The 19006-nt window shown below is 39.8% G+C and overlaps 1 protein-coding gene across 1 annotated transcript in view; it reads left to right on the top strand.

Moving 5' to 3' along the window:
* MACO1 (macoilin 1) overlaps nt 1-19006 on the top strand; it is a gene marked incomplete at its 5' end in the record, with an annotated part of 53739 nt that overhangs the window by 500 nt on the left and 34233 nt on the right. Inside the window, 2 exons of the mRNA XM_046661766.1 lie at nt 14313-14454; nt 15892-16018. Of these exons, the coding sequence (XP_046517722.1) occupies nt 14313-14454; nt 15892-16018 (269 nt within the window). The remainder of the gene's footprint in view (nt 1-14312; nt 14455-15891; nt 16019-19006) is intronic.

The raw sequence follows: 19006 nt of genomic DNA, 5'->3' as shown, positions 1-19006 counted from the left end.
GGGGGGAGGGGCGGCGAGCCCCCTCCTGCCCGCGCCCCCGGCCCGCGCCGCCGCCCGAGGGCCGCTCCCGGGCCGGCGGGCCTCTGGTGGCCCCCGGCCCCGCTCCGGCCTGCGGGTCGCGAGCCTGAGCCGGGAGCCGCGAGGAGCATCTGCGCCGCGGGGAAGGGCTGACAAAGTTGGGAGCGCACGGTGGCCCCGCGGCCCCCGGCAGACCGGGCAGGTGGCCACGTTGCCCCTTCTGTCGCTTCTCCTTCTCTTATGGGATCTCAAACTTGGCACCGAGGGCCGAAGCCGATACCCCCAAATCATGCCCTGTGGCCCCGCTCCAGACTCGAGAGGAGCTGCTGATCGTTTTCTCAGCAAACATTATTCGGGCAATTCCAAGCAGATAGGTTTCTTCGAACCTTTTGAAAGGGATTTTCTCCAAACTGGCTTTTTTTTCACTCCTAAAGAAAAGCAGTGTCCCTTTAAATAGAAATTGAATCCAGTAGTCTGAGGGGGAGAGGGACAACAGGTTCACGGGGCAACTTAGTGGCAATCACAGCTTCTCTGCGCAGAATTTCTGTGGGACTGTTATTTTCTGGTTCTTCTCAGAATGTTAATTCTGAATGGTACTTGGCCTTGATAAAGACGTGATTTCAGTGGAGAAGTAATTAGTTTACAAAAGAGAATGCTCAGCACGTGGATATAGGCTTAATTGGGTCCTCATCGTCTTTTACAATTTAGCTCTTCTAGCCCTGGGACTTAGAGAAATGTGTGAGGTGGCTGATGGCACCCGCGTTGTCTTAGCATAGCTGTACACCTCGCGCATGCTGCTGTTTACACGTATGGAGTGATAGCGTTTCACAAGCAACTGGCTGATGTAAACATTGGGGGTTTCTTTCTGTCAAGTTTAAAAGCATTAAGAAGTCAATTAACGTGAGAAGTTTTTGGGTATGTTATTACGTGATGAGCCATAGATCATAGGAATAATTCATTCATTCAGCAAATATATACACTATGTGCCAGGCCCTGTTCTAGCCGGTAAGGGTACAGCAGTGAGTAAAACAGGCCAAAATCCACACTGGATCAATCAGACCTTACCATTTTAACTAAAAATGAAAACAGTGGATTTAATGGGTGGGGGAGAGGTCTCTTCAAGTTAACACACACTATAATCCTTGAATTAAAAAAGGCTTTCTTTCCTGGCTGTTGAACAAGATTTGAGCAACTTAATGTTAATAGTGACACAAGAATAGAAAAAGCATGTTAAACAGAGTTGGTAGACCAAGGACAACTGTGGCATTTGAATGGCTGTTTACTGTAACATATGATGATGTACCTCCATTTATAGTAAGAAGGTTGGGAATCCCCTGTTGTTTACATGTCTTCTGTTGTATTTCAACTTCTCTTTGTATTTGAACAAATGTGCCCGGTTTAGTACCTGCCGCATCGTAACCGCTCAGTCAGTGGGAATCAGTGTGAAGAAGTGAATTCATTGTCTAGTGAAGATCTGTTATTACTGATGGTCTTTTGGAATTTGAATTCTTACCCTAAAGGTTAATAGCAACTACTTTATGCAAGTTATTCAGAGTTTCATGTGTAAAAGTTTAAGAATCCAGCGGTGCTTCAGCCCTCAAATCTGTTTGCTCTCCTCTGTTTGGCAGTAAGTTAAATGTTAATAAAAGGCCTAAGTATATTTCTGCCTGTCTTTCTTGTTGGGGCATCATGTATCAGATGAACGTTTCAGTTATCTGTTTCTTAATTTTTACTATGGCGTATTGAACTGAAGAACAAGATCATAGTTTTTGGCTTTTTTCTTTAATTCTGTTTTTAAGAAGAGATTTAGAAAATTTCCAATTATTTCTAAAGCAAACAGAATGAGAGGGCTAGTTATAAATTATGGTGCCTGAGGATTTGTGAATATCAAATTTCTGTTGATCATCAAATTTAAGTCTATACTAAATTGCTTTTCACCCCATCTATTGCCTATTTTGTTTCTCAACATCTGGCCAATTTTGGTCTCATTAAACATAGAGCTTTGTTTTTTTTCTGAGGCTCTGTTGACAGCTTTGACAACCACTATCTACTATTTCATAGCATAACCTTTCATGGACTTATTTTCATGTGCTCAGTCTGTACAGCTTTCTGAGCTTTCATAGCAAAGAGGCAGCTGTGGCGACGAGAGCGCTGGGCTGCTAGCATGAGGAGACTCGGTTCAGACTCAGAATCCCAGCTCTGCCGCTCTGGGCAGGCCGGGCATCCACAGCTTGGATCCTCAGTTCTCTCTTCGTCATATGAGTTGTGAAGACTAGAGGAGATAATGTACAGTTTGTGAAACTCTTTATAAATTTTAACATACTATACAAATGTTATTTGCCATGTTGTTTTCGCATGTTTGGCTTATTCTTTAAGGGGGCAGGAAGGTCTTAAAGATTTGGTACAATGATAAACAGAAGTCGAATAGTCAAAACAAGGAGTCAGTTGCTGCTGGATCTTGCTGAAAAAATCCTGTTGCTGAGACGCTTTTAATCATGGGCTCCAATCCAGCAACTGTGACTGAGGGGATTGTCAAATGATATCATTATTGTCAGTATGATGCCTGTGATAGAATTTTGTTTCAGGGTCAAGGGAGAAGGAAAATGGATTTTAGACATTATATTAATGTTAGCTACGTTTAGATATATGCCCATCATTTGAAAATTAAAACATATAGAAATATATTATTCCGGTCAAGTTAATGATCAAGAATGAGAGAAAGGAGACAGAAATGGTGATCATTTTCTTTTATATTATTAAGGGCTAAAATTCAGTGTCACTTAAAAAAATTCTGAGCCAACACAAAGCCTGCCACTGAGTAGGAATTGAGTGCTGAATAAATGTTGAGTGAGTGAATTAATAAATAAATGAATATAAGCTAATCCATTCCACTCTTTTTTTTTTTTTTTGAGGAAGATTAGCCCTGAGCTAACTACTGCCAATCCTCCTCTTTTTGCTGAGGAAGACTGGCCCTGAGCTAACATCTATGCCCATCTTCCTTTGCTTTATACGTGGGACACCTACCACAGCATGGCTTTTGCCAAGTGGTGCCATGTCTGCACCCAGGATCTAAACCCGAGAACCCCCGGGCCTCCGAGAAGCAGAACGTGCGCACTTAACCGCTGTGCCACCGGGCCAGCTCCCCATTCCACTCATTTAAGAACCTGCATTGTTCAGGGAATTATGGAGATCCAGGATAAGATATAATTCCTTGTCTTCAAGAAGTTTATAGTCTAGTAGGCCATAGTTACACCCTCTTAAATTTGTACAGTGGTTTTGAGGTTCCTGAGAACTTGGAGTTCTGTTCAAGTGAAAATATTGTTGTTGAATGAAATTTTAGCTCCCTGTTTTAGTGGTTCACCTAATGCATTAAGAGCTTTATTTGTGCCCTCTGCTATTTTATGAAGTAGACAGTTGCCACTCCATGAGGAAATATTTTCTAACTCAGATGGGATAAATGTGAGAATACTTTGGCAATTATGAAAAAAAGTTGATAAGAGAAAGTAAAGTGAATAACTCTGCCTAACTATTAACATGTCAGAGGTCCTTGGGTTTTATGGCTGCGATTCTCTCCCTGTGTCTGCCTTCACACGTGGCCCTGAGACTCCAACAGTAAAATCTAACTACACGCAGTGATTCTCCAGGTGATACGGGGTGGGAGTGCTATGTAGTGTTCAAAAGCTGGAAGGGGATTCTCTGTGGTTCCCACACTTTTCACCTTGCCGTTCTCCCCACTCCCTTCCCCCGGAGAATCACTGACTTTCTAATGGGAAGAGGGGAGAGAAGGTGTGGGGAGTAGATGATAGAGGCAGAAACATTTATGTTTAAAGTCTCTCCAGTTAAAATTGTTACTTACCCAACTAAGTATAATACGAATTTTAAGTAAGGCTTGTGTTTTAAGCTTCAGGAAACTATTTTATATCTTTGTTACTAGTGGTTGAAGCAGCACCCCTTCAGTTGTGAATTTATGAATACTTCCTGTCCTCATGGGCTGAGTTTAGCATATTGTCTGAAGCTTAGCAGGACAATACTGAACCCGACTCTTACATTGTTACAGCTTAATGACTTAAAACTGGCTCTGAGGACTCAGGGCTTTCCTGGGTGCGTGATATCTTTCCCATCGTTATTTCAGAGAAGAATTTTCTGGCCTTTGACTTCTTAAATGGCCAAAGTTTGCATCCTCCTTGGCTTCTGAATTTCCTTTTTCAGACCCTTGTGTAAATAATCTGGTCTCCAGAGATGTCACTTTACTGCCTTCCTGCCTCCTTAATGATGTGTCTAAGCCGAGTTTTAGACTCCTTTGGGCTACGCTTATGAAAGCCGCTGGAGGCTGGCATGACCCTTGGCTGCCTTGATTGTACATGTGTTCTGCAACTGAAACTCCAGATACCAATGTTGCAACCTCACAGCCTAAAAGCATTTTGGTAATCTTGGTAGGCTTTAGTTTCAACAATGTTGGACCTGACTCAGAAGGGATACATTTGGTATTGTTTTAGAGGGGTATTGGGGAAGGGGGAAGGTACAATGGAGAAATTGAAATGTTTTCACTAACTTTTCCAGGGAGATGTTTAGCTAAACCCTTATGTTTGTAGTTTCCACAAAATACGTTTAAACCAATCTGCCACACTCGAATTTTGTACTTAATTTTTGCTAGCATAAAGGTAGCATACTACCTTGAAAAAAAGTACTTTCCTCCAACTTTGGTTTGTGATTCTTCTTGTCTGAGCATTCTTGGCAGTTTAGTTTCATTAGATGTTTTGAAAATCCCTTTAAATTGCTGCTACGAGTTGAGCAGAAAAAGGAGGGAACATGATCTATTTCAGATTATTTGCTTAAAAGCTTCCTGTTTTATCAGTGATAGTCTCCTTTTTCTTCACGTTGATTCCTCATGGCCTTTCTTGAACCTTACCAGATTTGGAGACTGACTTTAATGGCACACTTAATAACTTATTCTTTTCACTTTGTTCTTAGTTATATGCCTGTATGTTGTGGGCCCAATCCATGTTCTGTAAGCATTATATTTCCAGAGTCCTTTTCTTTGGCCATTTCTCCCAGATCTCCCCACTCGTATTAACCCCTTGGTGTTTTAGGGGGCTGTGTGTTTTGCTTTGTTTTGTCATTTTTCTAGGCTACCATCCAGGTGATACTTAAGGGCATGGAACAAGATATAACATGTATCTTGTGGAGTCTGGAGGGTCAGATAGAAATTTTACAAACATAAAGACCTCAAAGTTAAATACTCTAATTGCGTTACTTTTCTTGATAAAATTTAGTGTGCTCTTCAGATATACTGATTGCGTTATTCGCTAGGCTGACTATATTTGGGTGTAATTATTTTACTTGGATTGTTTTCAAGAAATAAGTCCAGAAGAAAAATAAGTTGGCTGTTCAACAAGCTTCGGAGGTGTAATGGTACATACCAACAGTAGAAACACATACCCTTTGCTAGACCTTTTTTTCATTGTGGATTTCTTCAAATTTCATTAAGGTCTCTCACCTTCAGGCGCACATATGCTGGTAATGATAACTTTAAAAAATGTAATCAGCTGTTGAGGATATTCTTTGAGACTTTATATCTTTACTTTGATGTTTACTTAACTGACATCACATTGGCCTCAGCTCATCAACCTTCCTGTCATCCCCAGACTTAGAAGCCCGGTCATAGCACTGGCCTTCATTTCTTTGTTGCTTTTCCTCTGCTGCCCTTAAGAATGACACGCTCACATTGAGTCACGGGATTGTTAACATCAGAAGTAATTTATCCCCCACCCTATCTCCTCTGTTGCCTTTTCTTTTTCAGAGCTGTTGCATTTAGTGGATTGAGATGGGACAGCGAGTCCACTTGAGGTCTGTCGGTTCCATCACTGCTTCAAGGGAGCTGTTCCGAATCTGTTTCCTCCCCCACACAAGGGCGGTGGCTAGAAATAATCCTGCTCTGTTTTTAAATTAGATTATTACTTTGTTTGTCTTCAAAACACTTTTAAAAACCAAATAAGCAGCTCAGTACTAAAGTCAGTATTTTGTCCATCTCATAGTGAGGACCCTTGAGCTCTAGAGAGAATGAGTGCCATGTTTATGGTCGGAAAAAAACTCCTATCTCAGATGATAGAAATGCAAGGCTGGAGTCTTCTTTCTCAGATGTAATATGTGTTATTTTCTTGTCTTTTTCTAGGGTTGACGAGCTGTACCATATGCATGGTTCATTTTGTTTCTGACTTTTTAAAAAAATGTTACCTTTTTATTTTTAAATTACATGTTTCTCTATTATAATAACCATTCTAGGAGTGTGAGTATTGTTGGAAAGCAGTTTTGAGTTGTTCCATCTTTTGTGCCATAGTTATTTCTGTGAGGAACGTTTGACTTTAAAATGTTTTCTGCAGAGCTTTGTGGTGTGTTTACAAGTTAAGTTTACAAATTCATAGTTTATGAATTAAGATATGGAGGGTTTGTTCTTTCATAAAATATGTCTGCTCATTTTTTTAAAACTTGGTTCTCTTGGAGAATTAAAAAAATTATATAACTTGAATGTGTGTGTAAGAAGGGTTATAAAGAACGACAATAATATTTATTGAACATCTAATGTGAGATGAGAATGTTAGTGTGATGGATAAGCATGTGGGCTTTACAGTGATAGGAACTTGGGTTGGGATGGTGTCCCCGACACTAGTTGTGTGATCTTGAACAAGTCGTCCGCCTACTTTACCCCTCAGTTTTCTCCTCTGTAAAATGAGGGTAGTAAATAATATTACCTACTTTATAGGACTGTTAGAAGGATAATTGAGATAAGTCACATAAAAGACTTAGCATAGTGCCTGACACAGACCAGCTGGTGAAAAAGTTGCTTGCTATTACTACTATTGTTAGATTTTTATGTTCATTCTCTTGTTCAGTTCCAGTAAAGAGTATTAGCTTCAGTTTCACAGGTGAGGAAACCGAGGTTGCTGGAGGTTTAGTTACTTGGTGAACCCGTATCTGTCTAACCCCACCGTCTGTCCTCTTCTTGTTTTGCTGTACTGTGCCACTTCATCCTTTCTGAGTGGTGTTTGTGTGTAATAACTCACATGATCCTCTCGAACTCTCCACCATGTGTAGGGCAAGTGTCATTGTCTTCATTTTCCAGGTGAAGCAACAGATTACTAGGAGTATCTGATGCAAGGCAATTAACCCCTTTTTCTTTCTCAAAATGAGAATTTCTCCTCTATTAAATAAATAAATCAATATAGACATGACCGCAGTGCAAAATGTGATCCTGGACTAGAACCAATCGATTGATCTATCTATTGCTATAAAGGACATTAGTGAGATAATTACTGAAATTCAAGTAAGGTCTACAGATCAGGTAATAGTACTATATCAATGTTAATTGTCTGATTTTGATCATTGTGCTGTGGTTATATAAGAGATATCCTTATTTTCAACAAATTTAGGAGTAAAGGGGCATTATGTGTACAAATTATTCTCAAAAGTTTCAGGGAAAAAAACTATGTATACATATATAGGGAGAGGGTGATAACAGACGCTTGATACAATGTGTTATTTATGGAATCTGGGTGAAAGATAAAAGGGAATTCTTTGTACTGTTTATGCAGCTTTTCTGTAAGTCTAAAATTATTTAAAAATGAAGAGTTAAAAAAATAAAAGTAACATATTTGTTATGAAAAATTAAAGCACTGTGACAATGTTTAAGTATAATGGGAAAGACCTTAGTACTCTTGCTCTGGGATGATCACTGGTAGATAATTTCTAAGTATGGTTCCTTTTTTTTTTCTGTCTAAGCAAACGTGTGTTTCTTCACAAAATTAGGATTCTATTTTGCGTAAAAATTTCTTGGCTTTTCCCTCCACTTAATCTCTTGTCCATTTCTGTACATAGCAATTTATTTTATTTTTTTAACAGCATCACAGTATTCCATGTAGAATTCACTCTGTTCTCTGCTGTCTCCTAACCCCCGTTTCTGTGCTCTTTCAACAATGCCCTGCAGCCTGTTAGTTCCCTGTTCCCGTGTTTCTTTCCTATAAAATGGTAATAACTGTCCTGCCTATTTCACAGTTGTAAAGATAAAATGAGATACTAGATATGAAAACATTTGGAAAAGTTGCAAGTGTAACTTTTATAATATAAATGTAAGTGTGGGGGCTGGCCCCGTGGCCGTGGCCGAGTGGTTAAGTTCGCGCGCTCCGCTGCAGGCGGCCCAGTGTTTTGTTGGTTCGAATCCTGGGCGCGGACATGGCACTGCTCATCAGACCACGCTGAGGCAGCGTCCCACATGCCACAACTAGAAGAACCCACAACAAAGAATATACAACTATGTACTGGGGGGCTTTGGGGAGAAAAAGGAAAAAAATAAAATCTTTGAAAAAAAAAAAAAGTAAGTGTGATTAGGTAGAAGATTATTACTGTTGAAGATATGAAGTGTAACACTTAACTTGTTTATGAAATGAATTTCCAGTGTTGGTACAATGTTAACAGAATTTTTTTAGGGCCCGTGGGTTGTTTTCTTTCTCCTTATGTGCTGCTTCTCCCCTCTCCGTCCCAGACCCCAGAGTCCACGCTGCTGAAAGTGTCTTTGAAACAGAAATTCTAAAGCTCTGAACTCTCCAGCTGCGTTACGTTACAGCACCTGTCCTTGATCTCTCTGTAGTCTATATAGTCCTTTATAAAAATACTGTACCACACGATTCTTAAAAGCTTTTTTTAGTGATTTCCATTCTAGAGTTTTTTTCCTTTTAAACTGGGCATAGTGCATGCTGTTAGATTTGTCATTGCAGTGGCTGTGTATGTATGTATGTGAGTCTGTGTGTGTGTATGTGTGTGTGTAGTTGACTCTAGAAAGATTCTCTTTGCAGTCTGCAGAGGCCTAGAATAGAGAAGAGAAATATGAAACAGCTTAGGTCTTCTTAGGCTGCTCCCATTTTCTGGATTTTACACAAGGATGTAGTTACAGAACATAGCAGTCGTTCGAGTCCATTTTATCTTGAGGCTCATGCAGAACTTTCTGTAGTCTGCCGTTTCTCAAAATCTTTGTCTCAGGACCTCTTTACATTCTTAAAAATGATTGAGAATCTCAAAGAGCTTTGGTTTACATGGGTTATATCTATCAATATTTACTGTATTTGAAATTAAGACAGAAAAATTTAAAATAATTACTAGTTCATATAAAAATAGTAATAAACCCATGTGAAGAGTGGTATGGTTTTACATTTTTGCAGAATTTTTTTTTTTTCGCTGAGGAAGATTCGCCCTGAGCTAACATCCGTGCCAGTCTTCCTCTATTTTGTATGTGGGTCGCTGCTACAGCCAATGAGTGATGTAGGTTTGCACCTAGGAACGGAACCTGGGCCGCTGAAGTGGACCGTGCCAAACGTAACCGCTAGGCCACTGGGCCAGCCCCCTGCAGATTTTTTTTTTTTAACGTCAGGCTTAATAGAAGAAACTTTGAGAACCCTCGCTATAGTCAGAGCCAGTGTCAGGTAAGCCAGATGGAGTGATAGTCTGGCACCCAGAGCAGGGCTGATGAGATTCATTTCTTCCTAGCCAAGAACAGGTTGGAAACAGATGCATGGTAATCCTTCAGGCAGAAGCTGTGTTTGTTGTCTTTGTTGATGTTGCATTGTTTAGACACCCTTCCTAGTCACCTGTGCGGCATCTGTCCCTCTACCTTGATTGTAAATATGTACGTTGATAAAAGCCCTAAACACTCTTGTGCATTGCAGATCATTGATTCAACAAATGTTCCTTAAGCTCCTGCAGTGTGCAAGGTGTTATGCTGGACACTGAGAATAAAGCAGGGAGCAAAGTGGACAGCTCCTTTGTTCTTGTGGACTTTACATTTAAACAGCTAATTGCTCAAAATGTTATTATAATTGTGAGTGAATGTTCTTATGGCGCAGGATGCTGTGGAAGCACATAATGGGGTAATGGTCTTTACTTCGGGGCCAGGGAGGCCTATCTTGAGAAAGTGATGGTCATACTGTGTGCTTAAGGAAGAGGAGTAATGGAAGTGATTCATTTAGTTTAAATTGTACTTAAGGAAGTATCTTGTCTGTGACTCAGAAGGAAAAGTAGGAAATTGAGGAATTAACCCTGAACAATTTGAATGGTCACAGTTGAGGGAAGGACAGCTAGCAGTTTGGAGGTAAGTACTGATTAACTGAGTAGATCATTGTCTTCTTTTTGAGACCTGGAATTCAGTGGGAGTTCCATGACATTGAGAAGTTTATAGTATAGACTAATACTTCTCAAATTTTAATGTATACACTAATGGTCTAGGGATCTGGTTAAAATGCAGGCTTAGATCAAATAGACCTTTTCAGGGGGGCCCTGAAAAACTGCTTTTCTAAAAAGCTCATACATGATGCTGATGCTGCTGGCCCATGGTTCATACTTTGAGTAGCAAGACTGTAATTACACATAATAAGACTTCAGCATGGGGCCGGTCCCGTGGCCAAGTGGTTAAGTTTGCGTACTCTGTGTCGGCGGCCCAGGGTTCCGCCAGTTCGGATCCCTGACGCGGACATGGCGCCGCTCATCAGGCCATGCTGAGGCGGCATCCCACATAGCACAACCAGAGGGACCACAACTAGAATACATAACTGTGTACTGGGGGGCTTTGGGGAGAAGAAGGGAAAAAAATTTTTTAAAAAGACTTCAGCAGGAGTACCAGCTGGATGAGAGGCTGGACAAATATTCTAGAGGTGATGTCCAAAAGGGAGAGGTATTTGATAAGAGAAGACAAAGCGGTTTAGTGCAAGAAATATGCTGCATACTGAAAGCTAAAAGCGATTCACAGTTGCTGTTACAGAGAGGACAGGAAAGCTAGGGATTGAGATAGATGGCCACTAGCACAGCCAGTGAAATATTCCAGAATCATTTCTGTGGTGAGGACCAAGTGAACTAAATGGCCATTAGTCTGCCTAGGGAAAAGGTCAGGTACTGAGGATTGATGGTCATCCTGTGGCAATTATGTGGGCTCCAGAAAATGATCTAAATGGCTAGAGGTACCAGAGAGAAGGTGCACTTTACTTGGAGAAAGAAGAATGTTCGATACTACTTCTCGTTAATCATAGATGATTAATCCATAGATGAAGGGTATTGCTAGATAGATTCAGATAAAAAATGGTTGTAAATGGCAAGGGTAGGAATAGAATGGGGGAAAAAAAGAATCTTATAATTAATATCCACTTTGAAAGAATCGCCACCGTTAAGCCTAATAAGAGCACGTCTCCTCTTTATTTCACTGACACCCAGAATAGAAGCTTAGGAGACCATCAGAAGGCACTATTGGTCTGCCCTTGTTTCAGTATGTGTACTATTATGGAAAATATCTTTTTGCTGCAGTTATGCTATTTTGTTCAAGATATTTTACAGTTATTAGTAAATTTATTTGGATCAGAGAATTAAAGTACCATCAAGTTGCCATAAGACATGTTATGAACTGTATGTATAAAAATATTTTATATTTAATCATGTTTTCTTCATGGATTAAAAGAAATATTTTGAAATGCTATAATGGCTTAAAACCCTGTCTAATTTTCTCTCCCTTTAAAGTATCATCTCTTTGGATTTGGCAAAGTCTAATGACCTTCAGAACTTACAAGGAAAGGAATTAGAGCTTCTACACTGATGAGCAGTCATTTTAGATTACTTGTCCTTTACCTTATGTACACGTGCCTATAGAAGGATATGGACATGATTTACTCATAGAGAAGGCTAAGTGAATACTGAATCAGGAAACTGTCTTAAACTTTCTAAATCCTGTGAGACTGAAATGAATCAATAGAATTCAAGACTAATCCTGCAGTAAAATCAGCTTTGTTGGGGCTGGCCCAGTGGCGCAGCGGTTAAGTTTGCACCTTCCACTTCTCGGTGGCCCGGGGTTCTCGGGTTCGGATCCCAGGTGCGGACATGGCACCGCTTGGCAAAAAGCCATGCTGTGGTAGGCGTCCCACATATAAAATAGAGGAAGATGGGCATGGATGTTAGCTGAGGGCCAGTCTTCCTCAGCAAAAAGAGGAAGATTGGCAGTAGTTAGCTCAGGGCTAATCTTCCTCAAAAAAAAAAAAAAATCAACTTCGTTAATTAGGTTGCCTCTTGATTTTAGAGGCAGGCCCACCTAAAAGGGGAGCCTAAGGAAAGCTGAGAGTATGGCATATGTTCGTGAAAGATCAAGTTTCCTTAGATATCTGTACTTCTAAATGGAACTCACTAAGAACTGGGTGTCAAGGAATGTCAAAGGTATGAAAGCAGTTGTTTGAAAAGAAATGAAATATATAAAAAGGGACCCCCTTGAAGTCACAGAATTGAAAAAGAGTAGTCACTGTAACAAAGATGATCACTTTTGTATTGCCTTAGGTGTTTACATGATTGAGTTATCAAAAAGTATTCAGCAGGCTACCATTCTTTGCATAATGCTCTCTAAACAGTGAAATGGAATGTTGCCGTCTAGGCTGGGATTCTGCCATGCCTTGGGGGTATTTGGAGCAGAGAGCAAGTTGGTGGCACCTTCTCCACCTGGGGCGTGGTGATGACTAGACAGGATGAAGTGCCCACCATGTTCATTCAGCTACAGTCCAGAGACAACCATGGGGAAAGGATTCATCAGAGAAGTAGATACGTGTTCATGCCATTTCTTCAATGGCTTAGGAACATGCATGAGAGGCTATTTCTTCTACCTAGAAACAATTCTAGAAACAAGGAAAAATCCTTTCAGTTTTAAAGCCAAGCAGCTTGGAAATGGAGTTTCAAACCAGATTTGTGCTCCCGAGTGCCTGCCTGAGCCAGTCGTTCCTTCTAAGAAAACGTGCCCTGCTCTCCGCTGCGTCAGTGAGGGATTAGATGAGTGGGAAAGAGGGCCCTGTCCTCATCTGGCGAACGTGACTCTAGTAAATGAAACTGAAAGGTGGGACTTCGGATTCAAGGCTGTGTTCTTCTGGTTTGCCCTGGGTTCCTCGATTCTACAGCGACCTCTGAGTTGAACCTTATTCTCAAGCCCCAAGAAGTTCTACCAACAATTAGTGTTAGAAATTGGCCCTAGTTGCAAATTATGTATCATTATGATACTGTGTCATTGAGGGTCACTCTGTGTCTGTTCTTGACATCTTTTTCCTTTGTGGCTTCAGAGGGCACAGGAGAATCCTCAATGCTGGATTCGGCTTTTGTTGTCTCCCCTCCCCCCAAGTACTTGTCTTTTTGTACTTATTTTAATATATTTCAAAATTATTTACTAAGTCTTGATTTTGTTGTTGGTGGTGTATATTCACACAGCTAATTTAATCCCATCAATATTGGAATGTATGTATTACAAAACACCCCGCAAGGCTCTAGCCCAAGTCAAAGTGAATTTTAGGTATTTCCAATCCGTATATCTTAGAAAACCTTTTTTTTTAATACGTGAATTTAACCTGCTCCAGAAGTGACCAGGTTAAGGACATAGAATTAGGGGCTTATTAATAGAATCTGAAGGCTTCCATTGTCTGTTTTACAACTAATGAACCGGAAAAATGGACTTTTTGATTATGTGAAGAATAATAACTCTTTAAACCCATGTCCTTATCTTGTTTTGCGCTACTGCAATGGTTAGGTTCGTGTCTGACTGGCTTGTCGAAGTAGGCTTCGATTTAACCCAAGACCAGAGGACACTGGGAGCACACATTTATGTCTGAGCCAGAGCAAGGCTGGGATGCTATAGCATTTTTCTTTAATGTACATTTTTGTGCCCTCACAGCTCTTGGTAGTGATCGGCATCCGCTGCCTTGGTTAATTTCTGCCTATTTGGGGAGGTTGTTTGGTTAATGCATATGAATACTACACAGAGAGGCAGAGGAGAGAGGGGAAAGGACGGAATTCTTACGCATGTAGGGATATACATTGAGAATTTCAGAGACTCTTCAAACAGATGTAGAGGGGTGGGAAACCGCAAATTTGAAGCCTTTCAACTGTGACATTTTCTTCTAATGAAGAACAGCTTGAAAGCTATAATTTTGAGAGTGTTGCAGTATTTTGAAGTCAGACACAGCACATTTTAAAATAGTGTTGAGATTTAAATGTTTTTTATTTCATCTTAAGTGGAATTAAGCATCTTTGATCATCTTATTTTGATAGTTGTGGGTCTCAGAATGAACACCAGAGCTTTTAAAATTTAGGTGGGCCATAGCAGCTTCTCTTTTTTTCCTTTATCTCCATTGTTTTCATGGTATATGAAAATATTTTTTGTCTCTTGGATGAAATAGTACATTTTCTTTTTCTGCTTCTTCACAAATGACTTTGAATTAATTGTTTATTTTTATATTTTGCAGTACGTTTTTATATCTGAAATTCCTGGTAGTGTGGGCACTTGTCCTCCTGGCAGATTTTGTCCTGGAGTTCAGATTTGAATACCTGTGGCCATTTTGGCTTTTCATCAGAAGCGTCTATGATTCCTTCAGATACCAGGGACTGGTATGTTTATTAAGACATGTTTTTCAAATATAAGGGATTTAATTACCCTTCTGAGAAAATCTTCTATGACTGAGAGTGAAATTGTTTAAAGTAGATTTTGTGAACAATTCTTCAGTGACTGTATTGCGCTCATATGGTCTGTGGACTGAAACCAGCTCTAAGAGTGTTTTGTCTAAACCCACTGATCCTATCAGTAGATTCCCTCCTCCTCTGCCCGTCCAGTGAACACAGGGGAGGGAGACAGTTAGCGGGGCAGCGGCAGTTGCCCATCCTCTCTGAAGTACTTCTCAGTGACTGGGTTAGACTTAGAGCAGTGGTTCTCAAACTTTTTGGTCTCAGGACTCCTTAACACTCTTAAAAATTATTGAGGACTCCAGAGAGCTTTCATTTATGTGAGTTACATCTATACACTTTTCCTGTATTACAAATTGAAAACTAAAAAAATGGAAATACTTACTTAAGAATTCACTTGAAAATACAATAACAAACTCATTACCTGTTAATACAAATTACAGTTTTTTAGTGAAAAATAACTGTATTTTCCAAAACAAAAAAAATTAGAAGATTGACTACATTTTTGCAAATCTCTTTAATGTCTCACTTAATGGAAGACAGCTGGATTTTCATATCTGCTTCTGAACTCAGTTGATTGCGATATCACGTATCATGTAGCTTCTAGAAAAATGCCACTGTGCTCCTGAGCGAATGAGCATGAAAAAAAGGCAGATAAATAGTTTTGATCTGGAAGACTCTCTGAAAGGACCTCAGAGACCCCCAGGGATCCCCAGACCATGTTTTGAGAGCTACTGGGTTAGAGCAAGGACACAGGCCTGGGCTTGTTCCCTTGGTCAACTTGTAGTTCCATTGTGTCCCATAGCCACATGTTAAACCTGTGACTCTTCTGCCCAGGCCTGGTGCTTTGGTCAGAGCAAATCCATGCCTTGAAAAGATGGTTTCGAGCTCGTGTCCTCTTGGTAATAGATAGTGGTGTGTCCAGAGGAAGGCTGCATTATTAAAATTATTAATGTCAGCATAATTTTTACTACTGTTGTGGTTCATCTGTGTTCCAACTGCCCGTCCTTTAAGAATGAGGCTCTCTAGGAATGTTTTGTGAGGAGAGGAGAGCCTTTTCTGGGTTAAAATTCTAGTTATTTTAGGTAACCCACCTGTGGAGTTCAAATGAACTCACTGTGAGCCAGCTTCAGTTTGTTCTGGTCCAGTTCTTCATGATTTGAGGCCATAAATAGAACTACTCTTTAATGTTAAATTAACCACTACTTTTTTATATAGTTGATTTTAAACATTTACAGTTTCCCGTTGTAACTCGCTGTGTAGTTATTGCATGGTAGTGTCAGATTTTGTCCAACATGCTTTTAATAATCTCTGTTTGAGAATAATGAGTTCTAAGCTGTGTTTTCTATTTTGTTTTCCCCTTAGGCCTTCTCAGTATTTTTCGTTTGTGTGGCATTCACATCAAATATAATATGTCTGCTGTTCATCCCTATACAGTGGCTTTTTTTTGCTGCCAGCACATATGTGTGGGTTCAGTATGTATGGCACACAGGTAAGTCTTAATGGTTTCTTAGATGGATAGAAATCTTAGATTCAGACTTTTTTAATGTGGTGATTTCTTTGAATAAATTATTTAGAGTTGAGTTTAATGTGGATGTTTTAAAGTTGCCTTTCCCTAGTAGATCATAATGTAGCTATAAAACATATTTTCTTTTTTTCATTATTGGATCAAAAGTTGAAGCCATTATGATTTGACCTCTCGATCGTGAGCATTTCAGTTACCAGCTCTCATTATGCAGATATCCTTTTTTCACAAAGTCACAGCGATTTCTGTGTAGGCAGACTCGAAGACAGTTATGTGCCAAACAGGAAAACTGTTCCTGGAGTTTCAGCGTTGAAAGGAATGTCAGAGGTCATTTAGTTGAACCCTTATTTGGTACCAGAATCCCCACAGCATCCATGGCACATGGTGGTTTAATCTCTGATTGAAAACCTGCAGTGCCAAGGAACTTACTACTGTTGTTTTTGGGCAGCTGTAATAGAAAGTTCTTTCTCACACTGAGTCAGAATTTTCCTCCTTATGCTTTTGACCCAGCATGTCTTGACTGTTTTGGCTGATCTCTTAGAGGGTATAAGCAGGCTTTCTCCAGAAAAATATATGGGAATGTTCAAAACGTTTCCTTAAAACTTCAAGGGGCCAACAGCCCATCCCCTCAGGCCCAAACAGTGGACCCCTGCATTAGAGCCACTGAGTGAGTGGAACCATCCATGTTAACATCTCTTTAGAGATTTAAAGACAGTGTCATAGCCTCTCAAGTCTTCTTTTCTGTAGGCAAAACATCTCTGGTTTCAAAGCTTCTCCTCATATGTTATTTTAAGCACTTTCACCATCCTGATTTCCCTGGTTCTTAGTGGTTCTCTTAACCAAAATGTACTATTTCAGGTGTGTTCTGACTTGAGTGGAGTACGTAGCCACCTCCCTTCTTACTTGTGCTATTTCAGACTAAGATGAGATGAGGTGTCTTGACAGCTCTGGTCCCCTGTGAAAGACTGAACGTGGGATGCATGGGGATGTGAGGATGGCTCTCAGATCATCACGCTTGTCTGCAGAGCTGCATGAAACTTGATTCTTAGGCCAAGCTGCAACCTGTGGCATTTTGACCACTGAGGGAGCGCCAACTAGTAAAAGCTCTCTGGAGCAACATTCATCCCTCAGAGCTTCTAAGAGGAGGATGTGACCCATGCGGAAGACACAATTCAGCTCTGTTTTTTGAAGTATCCACTATGAGCCTGGTTTTCTCCATCTTCAGCCCTCTCTCATGTCTGACTTGATTTATAAGCTAGCATCACGGTTCCTTAGTCTGCTTTCCTCTCATTAAAGTGATTTTTCTGTATACCAGTTTTTACTTGTATTTCCTTCTCCTGGGCCTCAGTTTTGAGTGAGTTGCCATTTACACTCACCATTCTCTGTGGGTCTGTTTCTTCTCTGTCATATGAAGGTGGAGTAGTCTAGATAATGTCTAAGGGAGCCTTCTGGCTCAGATCATCTGTGACTCTGATGAACTATAACGATTCCTTAAATTATTTTGATAATGTCTTAGTAGTTGAGAAAAAACTACTCATATAACTATTAATAGAACTATTGGGAGCGAGCTCAGTGGTGACCCACAGGGCAGCAATGAAGCTAGTGTCATAAGTGATACTGGCCTCTCGAGCCCTAGGCTCAGAGACACATGTTGAAATAGCCAAGTTGTGAAGTGTGTTTTAATTTGGAATGATTAGTGCTCAAACAAACAAACAAAACAAACTATGTGTTGTCATTGGGCCTGACAAATAAGAGTGCAATTATATAACTTGGGATTAATTTCTCTTCCAGTTGTTCAAATTTAAAATTCTTTCTTAAGAATATTAGGAATGGTTGATGAAATTTTATATTGCCACAAAAGAATGATAATATTATATCATAAACTTTTTCCCTTACTGTTAGAGGGAAAAAACAGAATACAGAACTGTGTATGTACAACATGACTATTATACTTGTTCAAAAATACTTCCAAGGTGATTTTATTGTATTTGTTTGATAGGTATAGAAATACAGGTGTTTTGTCTAGATTTTTCTGTTTCTTTCTGTAATGTGCTTATTATGTTTATGATAACTTTAAAAATTAATATAAGGAGTAGGGAATAGAAATTTTTGAAAATTAATTTTGAAATGAATTTGAAAATGCATTATTCTAAGGGTTGCTGTTTGTCTTTCTACAGTGTAGTAATGCCCTTTTTTTGATCTGTTAAATCTGTAAGAATGGTCGAGGCCATTAGCTGCCTTCACAGAACTTTGAGTGTTTTCTTCCCTTACAGACTAGGTGTAAGGGAACTGAGGTTCTTCAGGCTCAATATTATCTCTGTGAACTTGGACCCAATTTGTCTAAACTCTGAGCCTCACCTCACTCTTCAATAAAGTGAGGAAGTGGGAGTAAATGATCTTCCCAGTTCCAAGATTCTGTGATTTTCCTTTTGTTTCATTCCAAAGACCCTTAGCAAAAAGCCATTTAGTCCTTCAGGTCACTGATTGTTCCCTCCTATTCTCTCTTCTATAACTTCCTTGCCTTATACAGTCTCAAAGGAGCTCTTTCCAGAGTTACTGGACCTCATGCCTGTGTGGTCCATCTTCATAAAATATCTCATTATTAGTCGTGTCCTGACAGAGATGGACCTGGCATGCAGATTTGGATTATACAAACCAGTGAAAATTATCCCATTATTTGCATCTCATTTATTCTGTCGCAGGTTGCTTTTTCCTCCCTTGAAAATTGTTTTTAATTACAAAAGGAATACAAGCTTGTAGTTAAAAAAAATTTTGTAATAGTACTTAAGTGTTAGAAACATTTCTTTGTGCTGTAATTTATTCTTACTTAAGAATTTATTTTTTTACGTATCATTTCATGTCAGTACAGATCTTCATTCTTTTGAAAAGCTGCATCATATTTCATTATATGGATTTATCATAATTAGTTCCCCATTGATAGTCATTTAAATAAAT

This window comes from Equus quagga, chromosome 5, assembly GCF_021613505.1.
Source record: "Equus quagga isolate Etosha38 chromosome 5, UCLA_HA_Equagga_1.0, whole genome shotgun sequence".
NCBI lineage: Eukaryota > Metazoa > Chordata > Mammalia > Perissodactyla > Equidae > Equus > Equus quagga.
This window is presented reverse-complemented; position numbering and strand designations above follow the sequence as displayed.